General features: G+C 52.6%; 1 protein-coding gene across 7 annotated transcripts in view; it reads left to right on the forward strand.

The window, feature by feature from the left end:
- Positions 1–10,000, forward strand: part of loco (locomotion defects) — a 143,860-nt gene that overhangs the window by 11,957 nt on the left and 121,903 nt on the right. For all 7 annotated transcript variants that reach the window (XR_011399760.1, XR_011399761.1, XM_070142206.1 and 4 more), the window contains exon 2: positions 6,500–10,000. This exon is cut by the window's right edge and continues 352 nt beyond it. Coding sequence is in view for 5 of the 7 variants with exons in the window: in XM_070142206.1 (XP_069998307.1) it covers positions 6,528–10,000 (3,473 nt within the window). In the remaining 2 variants the exon portion in view is untranslated. The remainder of the gene's footprint in view (positions 1–6,499) is intronic.

Consider the following 10,000-nt stretch of genomic DNA (forward strand, 5'->3'; position numbering starts at 1 on the left):
CCACACCTCCTAAACTTCGGAATGGGAACAAGAGAAGTCCACGCCTCCTAAACTTCGGAATGGGAACAAGAGAAGTCCACACCTCCTAAACTTCGGAATGTGAACAAGAGAAGTCCACACCTAAACTTCGGAATGGGAACAAGAGAAGTCCACACCTCCTAAACTTCGGAATGGGAACAAGAGAAGTCCACACCTCCTAAACTTCGGAATGGGAACAAGAGAAGTCCACACCTCCTGAACTTCGGAATTGGAACAAGAGAAGTCCACGCCTCCTAAACTTCGGAATGGGAACAAGAGAAGTCCACACCTCCTAAACTTCGGAATGGGAACAAGAGAAGTCCACGCCTCCTAAACTTCGGAATGGGAACAAGAGAAGTCCACACCTCCTAAACTTCGGAATGGGAACAAGAGAAGTCCACACCTCCTAAACTTCGGAATGGGAACAAGAGAAGTCCACACCTCCTAAACTTCGGAATGGGAACAAGAGAAGTCCACGCCTCCTAAACGTCGGAATGGGAACGCCAAGGCCTCGGTGTCCGCCTTGGCTCTCTCGACACCACGTTTCGTAACGAATTGTCGTTGTCAAATCTCGCCGCCGGGCACAGGCCAATCCCAACCTTTCTCTTCTCTCCTTCCTTCCCTTCCCTCCCTTCTCCTTTCCTCTGCTCTCTTTTTATCTCCTTTCCTTTCTCTTCCTCACTTCTACTTTTCTCTTATTCCGTCTCCGTTCTTCTCTTCTTCATTTCTTGTCTTTTCTCTTCTCTTTCGTCCTTCCCATCCTTTCTTCTCCGTTGCCTCTCATCCTGCTTCCCATCCCTTCCCTGCCCCCCCTTCTTTTCTCTGCTCTCTTCTTATCTCTTTTCCCCTCTCTTCCTCACTTCTACTCTACTCGTATTTCCTCTCCGCACTTCTCTTCTTTTCTCTTCTCTTTCGTCCTTCCCATCCTTTCCTCTCTGCGTCCTCACATCCTCCTTCCCATCCCTTCCCTTCCTTTCCCTCTCCCTTCCATTCCCTTCCATTCCCTTCACTTCCGTCCTCTAACCTTTTCCCTTCTTCCTTTCCATTTATTTCCATTCCCTCCCCTCTCCTCCCCTTCTCTTCCCCTCCTCCCTATCCCTTCCTTACCCTTCCCCCCTCTCCCTCTCTTATCCTTCCTCCTTCTCTCTCTCTTATCCTCCCCCATTCTCCCTTCCTTATCCTTCCCCCTTCTCCCTTCCTTATCCTTCCCCCTTCTCCCCCCCACCATGCTCGCACATCCTCCTCCTCCCCCCTCCATCACGTTTAAGATCCTTATCGAGCAGAGGCCTTAGGACACCTCTGGGAACTTCAGAGGCGGCTGGCGGGGCTCCCTCGCTGCGTGTGCCTCCTCACCCGGTGCACCGAGGGACAGGCCGAGGAGGCGCCCTCGGTGGTGGCTCGCACTGGCTCGCTGGGATACATTATTAAGGTTGTTGGGCTGATTTGTGCGAGTTGTTGTTGCTGTTTTGTTGTTGTTATTATTATTATTATTACTTTAATCATCATTATCATAATCATTACCATAATCATCACTGATATCATTACCCATACTATTGTCAATATTATTGTTACCGTTATTTTCATTTTCATTGTTATTATCGTCGTTGTTGTTTTTTTGTAGTTGTAATTGTTGCTGGCGGTGGTGGTGACCGTCCCAAAATCGGCGTCTATATTCTTAACAATCCTTTTATTATCGAAAAAGTTATCATCATCGTCATTGCCACTGTATCATCATTTTCACTACAGATAATGATGTTTTACATATTGCATTATTGTTCCTATTGTTGCCATTCTTCTTCTTCATCTTATTATCATCGTCATTGTTATTATCATTATTGTTGTTGTTGCTGTTTTTGTTGTTATTGATATTATCATTATCTTTATCACTAGTATCATGATGTTCTACCATGTTGTTATTGTTATTGTTATTATCATCATCATCATCATCATCATCATCATCATCATCATCATCATCATTATTAGTGTTATTGTTTTTGTAGTTTTTACGATTATTATTATGATGATAATAATAATGATAATAAGGATAATAATAATAATAGCGATGATAATAATGATAATGATAATAATAATGATGATAGTAATATTATTATTATTATTATTATTATTATTGTTGTTATTATTATTATTATTATTATTATTATTATTATTATTATTATTATTATTATTATTATTATTATTATTATTATTATTATTATTATTATTATTATGCCTATTATTATTAATAATCATGATGATAATAATAATATTATTATTATTATTATTATTATTAATATTAATATTAATATCATTATTATTGATGTTGTTATTATTATTATTATTATTAATGTTGTTATTATTATTATTAGTGTGGCTGTTGTTATTGTTATTTTCTTTATTATTGCTATTATTATTGTTCTGTAGTACTATTACCATAATCTTCATTATTATTGTTTTGATTTATTATTATTATCAATGTTTTATGTGGAATGCTGGTTTGTTTTTATCATTTAAATATTTTTAGGTGGAAAAATCGTGCTTTCTTGCTGAAAGATATCTAAAGATAATTAATTCATTTATATTTTCCATCTCGTCGACTTCTTGATTTAAGTGTTCTATCTATTTATTATTATTATCATCATTAGCTTTTCGTGTACCTTAAATTCTTCTCTATGATCTGTTATGTATTTTTCCCCTATATTTTTTCTTCTCTTTCTCGCATTCTTCAGCTCCTCAATTGTCCTTCACTCTTCCTTCTCATCCACTACATCCTGCTCCTATTTCTACCCCTCCTCCTCTTCCACCTCTTCTTCCGAGTCGTTATCTTCCCTGTTCTTGATCCTCCCCTCTCCTCTCCACTTTCCTTTTCCTCCCCTTCTTCCTCAATTCTTTCCTCTTCACCTATTCTCTGTTTCTTCTCTTCTTCTTCTTTTCGTTCTTTTTCTTTTTCTTTTTCTTTTCTTTTCTTTTCTTTTTCTTTTTCTTTTTCTTTTTCTTTTTCTTTTTCTTCTTCTTCTTCTCCTCCTCCTCCTCTTCCTCCCCCCTCCACTACCTCCTTCTCCTCCCTCCACTACCTCCTCCTCCCTCCACTACCTCCTTCTCCTCCCTCCACTACCCCCTTATCCTCCTCCCTCCACTACCCCCTTATCCTCATCCCTCCACTACCCCCTTATCCTCATCCCTCCACTACCCCCTTATCCTCCTCCCTCCACTACCCCCTTATCCTCATCCTCCTCCCACTCCCACATCCACACCTACTCCCTCTCCTTTTCTTCCCTCCTCCTCCCCCCCCCTCGCCACCCCCCGTGGTCCGGTGAACGACCGTCAAGTGATCCCAGGCTAAGTCACAAGGGGTCGTGGGGCGGGTGTGGGTGGGGGGAGGGGGGTGGATAGGCCTAGATTCTCTTTTCACACGCGATGGGCGGCGGGATTAACCGGTGGCGAAAAGAGGAGGGCGTAGGAAGGAGGAGGAGAATGAGAAGATGGAAGAGGTGAAGGAGGGGGAGAAAGGGGTGCTCGTAGGAAGAGGGGAGAAAGAGAAAAAGGAAAGGGTGAAAGAAGGGAAGAAAGGGGTGCTAGTAGGAAGAGGGGAGAAGGAGAAAAAGGAAGAGGTGAAGGAGGGGAGAAAGAGGTGGTGATTGTGGGAATGGGAGAGAAGGCGGAGGAGCGTGATCTTAAAGCAGAAAAGGCGAAGATGGAAATGATAGAAGAAGGGAGTGAAGAGCAAGAAGAGAAGGAAGGAAATAGGATGAAGCAGTAGGGCGTCAAGGTCTTTTGCTGATTGTATTGACGCTACTGTTGTCCAGTCCCCCTGCTGAGTAGACCGCAGGCGAGGGCGCAGGACGTGAAGATTTGGGGAAAATTTCGCTAGGTTTGAATTCTATCCATGTTTTCGGTTAGTCTCATTCTCCGCGACGGTCACATGCGGTCACGAAGAGCAAAAAGACTTTCGAAATTCGACACTCTTTCAGTCATGAATAGCGTATGTATTGATTTTATGCCTGATAAACTTGGAGGAGCAGTTTACGAAGAGCGTCCCTCGCAGCCGCTTCTGTAACGCCGCTTCCTCCAGGAGCAGATGGCAGTAGCGGCAGGTCGAGGTCTGGTCGGTCCCCGGAGGTGGGGGGTCGGGGGGTCGGTACCAAACTCAGGCTCGGTTGATGAGTGCCGTGGTGGTATGTAGGGAATGTCTCGGCGGGACGAGGCACATGGGGCGCCAGGCGGATACCCGACTGGCGGGGCGAGCAGCGGGCCACCCTATGCCTCTCGCCTCCTCTCTCTCCTCTTTTGCTTTGCGACAGCGCCTTCTCCGTTCACGTCGTGTGTCTCCTCGCGGTGGAGGTGGGATAGGAGTGTGAGTCGGATAGGCGGGTGAGCGCAGTGTGCCGCGTCAGCAGCGAAAAACGGAAATGTATCAGGGTCATGTAAAACGAAACTCAAGCACGCCTCAGGACATTTTAAGGGGCGCTGGTTTATTATTGTCTCTGGGGCGGGGTGGGGGGCTCCCTTGACTGTCAGGACCACGTGTTCACCCTGGGTGTGGGATGCGGCCTTGGACCTGGTGGTGAGCGTCATGGATAGGCCGAGGAGGAAGCCAAGATTCTGATGGAGTCATGGCCAAGGCCTGGCTGGCATAGCACAGACCGTGTGACCATGTGGCGAATTAGTTGATAAGGAGATGTCTGTCATGGAGGCGCGTTAGGTGTTGTCCGGCCTTGCTGCGTCGGGATTTAAGTCTATGGTCAGCGGGTCTCCGAGGGGGTCTGGGTGGGGGTCACGGCCGGTATTGGCTCTTCGGAAAGGAGCTTCGCCGAACAGGATATGGCACACCCGAGGAACCCTGCCCGGGCAGCACGAGGACGCAGGTGTTCCTCTGCAACTCATGGTGATTCGTTTAGGGAGGCCAATTTGCATGTTCCGCCTAGCACAGAGAACAGCGTCCTGTAGTCACACTCGTGTTAGCAGTGAAAAGCTCATGATGCTTTCGCCGCGCCTTCACTCTTCATGCGGCTTCGGGCACACAAGGGCTCTTTCATTGTAGTGTTCGGAGATTTCCCGATTTTTACGTTCCACCGACGTGTTTTTCTTCTGTTATATTTTTGCTTCGAGGCGCCTTTGATATTCCCGCCCGTGTTTGACCTGCGCGCACGGCAAACAGTATGATATATTCCCCCACGCGTCGTGGCCGATGAGCAGGGGCGGACTGTGCGAACGGTTGTCTTGAGGTTGATGTTCAGGCTGTGTCCGCACGTGAAGGCGGGTTCCATTTGTCGCCGCTTCGTGACAATTGGCAACTGTGTAACTATGCCTGAAATGTTGCAGAAAGTCAAAGATGGAGATCTCCGGAAAGCGCATATTTGTCCGTGTCGTACTTTTCCCATTTGAGGAAAGGGCAGCGGTGTCGAGGGACCGGTGCGAAAAGAATTGCGGAATGTGTGTTGTGATACTCCAGCTATTTGTGGGCGGGGCGTAAGTGAATTTTGCGGTTTTTTGTCATTTTCATTTTATCTTCATCATCGCTTCGTCATTGTAGACGCCATGATCATCTCCCCATCAGCATCATCTTCGTCGTATACTTTATTACTACTACCACAAGACTACCACTGCCATCACTTCCGCATTTACCTCCACCACTATCTCTATCTATATCTATCTCTTTCTCCACCACCACCTAATCCTCGCCCTCACCCCCATCAACACACACCACCACCACCACCGCTGCTACCACCATTCACCACAGTTATCACCCTACCTCTGCCAACACTTCCACCAATATTTCCATGCCTCCCCCCCCCCCACACACACACCACTACCATCACCATCTCTCCACTGCCTCCACCACCAATACAAACACTAACAGTTACACTATCAGTTTCGCTATCACTATCACTTGCACCCCCACCACCACCACCATCTCTACCACCACCACTTCAACTAACCGCCCGCCCCAGCTCCCATTTATATCATTGGAATTGTTTACTATCACCATAAAACCTTGTACACACATATGTGAATACACCCTCAAGATTTACTACGCTTGTTGATTTTACTCGTCATGCTCTTCACGTTGACTTCATTCATGCGGATTTTATGAACGATTTCATCCTCGATGACGTTCCGCCACTATTCAGAGCCCGCCCGTAGCATCGTAAATCACGTTTCCGGTACAGCACGTGGTCCTGTGGATGTGCCGCTGTCAATGTCAAGGCGAACGCGCGACCTTGAGAACGGCGGCGGAAGCTGTAATGGCCGGAAATGATCTTCGTTTTGGGGTTCCTTCGCAGTGGAACGACGGCCTTGCAATACATATGGGGAAGAGGCTTTTGGTGTCTGTGCGCGGGGGGGGGGGGGGTGCTTTTCGTGTTGTGTTCTTTGGTTGTGAGGAAAATCATTGATTTAATTATGTATTATGCGAATATTCTAAATGTTGGAACCTTTACGTAGTTTTAATTGCAGTATTAATGTTGGTGTTTTTCCGTTGCAGCGTGCCATAGCAGTGCCATAAGGGAGCCATGCACAACAACCGGCGGCGGAAGAAGCGGCCCAGCTATGGGGTTCGCACGGTGGAGATCACGAAGGGCAAGAACGGCTTCGGCTTCACGATCAGCGGGCAGGCGCCGTGCATCCTGTCGTGCATCGTGCCGGGCAGCCCCGCCGAGCGCGCCGGCCTGCGCCCCGGCGACTACCTCATCGCCGTCAACAGCCAGAACGTGAGCAAGGCGCCGCACGATGACGTGGCGCGCCTCATCGGCCTGTCCAAGCTGCTCAAGCTGCAGATCGCCGAGAACTACTACTCGGACAGCTCGGACGACGAGTTCGTCACGGTGAACCGGCCGAAGCCCAAGTACCCGAACCGCCTGCGCCACAAGAATCAGCAGACGCGCGCCGAGAAGGTGGTGCGCGACCTGCAGAGCGGGGCCATCTTCAGCGAGCACACGGCCATCCACCTAGGCGAGGCGGCGCTGCTGTCCGACCGCGACGCCTGGCCCGAGTCCGCCTTCCCTCCTAAGGCGCCGCTCACGCCCACGCCCAAGGGGCTCACGGTTTCCACGTCGGTGTCCCCCGTGCCCGAGGGCCTGGGCGGCGGCGACGGAGGCCCCGCCGGCGTGCCCTCCTCGACGTCGCCCACGCGCCTGCGCCCCGACCAGATCCAGCTGGTCATGGCGGAGGCGCGGCAGGTCACAAGAACGCCACGACCCATGAAGGAGCCGCAACAGCAGCAGCAACAACAGCAGCAGCAACAGCAGCAACAACAGCAACAGCAGCAGCAGCAGCAACAACAACAGCAGAAGCAGCAGTCCCAGCAGCAGCAGCAGCAGGAGCACCCGCCGCGGCCCAGACACGTGGTCAAAAAGAAGGACAAGTCTCCGAAGGCCAAGCTGAGGCACCACCCACAGAACCTCCCGCCGGAGACCGTGAGTCAGCTGGCGCACCACCAGCACCACCACCAGCAACAGCAGCAGCACTTGCAGCAGCAACAGCAGCAGCAACAACAGCACCTACAACAACACTTGCAGCAACAGCAGCAACATTTACAACAACAACAGCATTTGCAGCAGCAGCATAGTCAACAGCAGCTCCTTCACCAGCAGCAGTTGCACCAGCAGCAGCCTCAGCGGCAGCAGTCCCCGGTGCAGCAGCAGCTTCAGCAGTCACAGCAACAGCATTCGGGCATGTGGGTCGGCGTGGAGTTGCCGAGCGGCTCAGGAAAGGAAGCGTACAGCGTGCTGACTGAGCAGGAAATCAACAAGCTCCTGTATCCGACCTTGGCGGAGCTGCAGCAGCAGGCGGCGCCCAACGACCTGGGCGAGGCCCTGTACCGCGCCGTGGTGGGCTACCTGGGCACTATCGAGATGCCCAAGGAGCCCCAGGGCGGCTCCAGGCTGGCCGCCATCAGGAACTGCATCCGGCGACTGCGCATCGAGAAGAAGGTGCACACGCTGGTGCTCATGTCGGTGTTCACGGAGCGCGTCGTGCTCACCAGCCCGCACGGCCTCACGCTGGCGCAGTACCCGGCCGAGCGCATCACCTTCTGCGGCGTGTACGCCGACGACAAGAAGTTCTTCGGCCTGGTGACGGTGCACGGCGCGTCGGGTGACGAGCTGAGCGACGGCAGCCAGGACGGGGGCAGCGTGTCGTCGTCGTGCCACGTGTTCATGGTGGACCCGCGCATGGTGCAGCACGCCGACCACGCACGCAGGGCCAAGAACTTCCGGCTCGAATGCACGCCGCACCCCGACGCCCCGCACTGCCAGGAGTTCCCCGACTCGGCCGACCCGATCCTGCACTCCATCATGAGCCTGTACCGCAACCGGGTGGGGTTCCACCTGGACACCGGCGCGCCCGGGCTCATCGACGTGGAGGCGCAGATGTCGCCCCAGCACTCCAACACTTCCTCCAACTCCTCCAACTCTGACTCCGGCATCGGCTTCAGGGACGACGGCGGACACCACTACCACCACAACGACCGCGTCTTCGTCGTCGAGGTGGACGACAACCAGCGCATGCGCATTCAGAACTTCCAGCTGGTGAGCAACCTCCGGGCCAACCTCAACGACAACCTCAGGTCAAACATCGACAACCACAGAGGGAACATCGACAACCATAGAGGGAATATGGAAAACCAAAGGGGAAACATGGATAACCACCGAGGGAATATGGATAACCATAGAGGAAATATGGACAATCACAGAGGGAATATGGATAACCTAAGGGGGAACATGGACAACCATAGGGGCAATATAGATATCCACCGAGGAAATATAGATAGTCACAGAGGGAACTTAGACAACCACAGAGGGAACATGGACAGTCACCGGGGTCTGGACAACCACAGGTCCAACATGGACAACCTGCGGGTCAACCTGGACAGCCACCGGGCCAACCTGGACAACCTGCGGCCGAGCAGCACGGACAACTTCCGCTCCAACCTGGAGACGCATCGCGTGCACCTCGACAACCTCCGTGGCAGCATCACGGCGGGCTACGGCGGTGGCGTCGTCAGCGCCTCCGTCACCGACAGCATCGCGAACAGCCTGAGTGCCAACGTCTTACGTGCCAATATCAACGACTTTAACCCTTCCAGTGCCAATAACCTCCGTGCCATCGCGAGCGAGAAGCTGCTAGTGAGTGCGAGTGAAAGCAGCAGTGCCAAGTTGCTGGACAACGTGCGTGCCAATGTGAACGACCACCTGCGAGTGAGTGTGACAGACAAAGTGTTGGGCAATGTGGATAACCTGCGAGTGAGCGTGAGTGACGCGAAGCGGCTGAGCGACCTGCGAGCCAGCCTGGCCGAGAGCCGGGCCAGCCTCGTGGACGGCCGCACCAGCATCACGGACGACCTGCGGGCGGCGCTGGAGGACGAGGTGCGGGCCGGCCTGCACGACGGGCGTACGAGCGGCGTGGACGGCCGCACCAGCATCACCGACGACACGCGGCTGGCGCGCGACCGGGGCGCCACCAAGACCCCCGTTGCGGACTGCAGCGCCACGCCGGAGACGGGGCGCCTGACCGTGCGCGCCATGCCGGACCCCGTGGGCTTCGAGCGCTCGCCGGGCTCTCTCAGCAGCAGCGACACGCCCGTGCACGTGGCCTCCATGCGCCACTCCATGCACAAGTACCTGCAGCACAAGCAGGAGCATCTCGTCAAAGTGTCGCAGAAGATCAACCGGCGGGAGTCCGACACGGGCGGCATCCACCCGCTCAGCGTCCGCGCCTTCTCGCCCGCCACCACCAAGCCCAGCCCGCCCACGCCTACCGTCACGGCCTCCGCCCAGGAGACGCTAGACCTTGAACTCTCGATCAAATTGTCCCCGAAGGTGTTCGGAGTGCCACAGCTGCCTCTGGGCGGCGCCCTGTCCCCGCTGCGTCCGCGGGCGCCCTCCGAGAGGTCCTACACGCGGTCCCTCGAGGACCTGCGGGACTCGTCCACCAGCGACGGCGTGGGCGGACCTCTGGCCAGCGGTGGCTGCGGCAGTAGCTTCCG

This window comes from Penaeus vannamei, chromosome 29 (assembly GCF_042767895.1).
Source record: "Penaeus vannamei isolate JL-2024 chromosome 29, ASM4276789v1, whole genome shotgun sequence".
Lineage (NCBI taxonomy): Eukaryota > Metazoa > Arthropoda > Malacostraca > Decapoda > Penaeidae > Penaeus > Penaeus vannamei.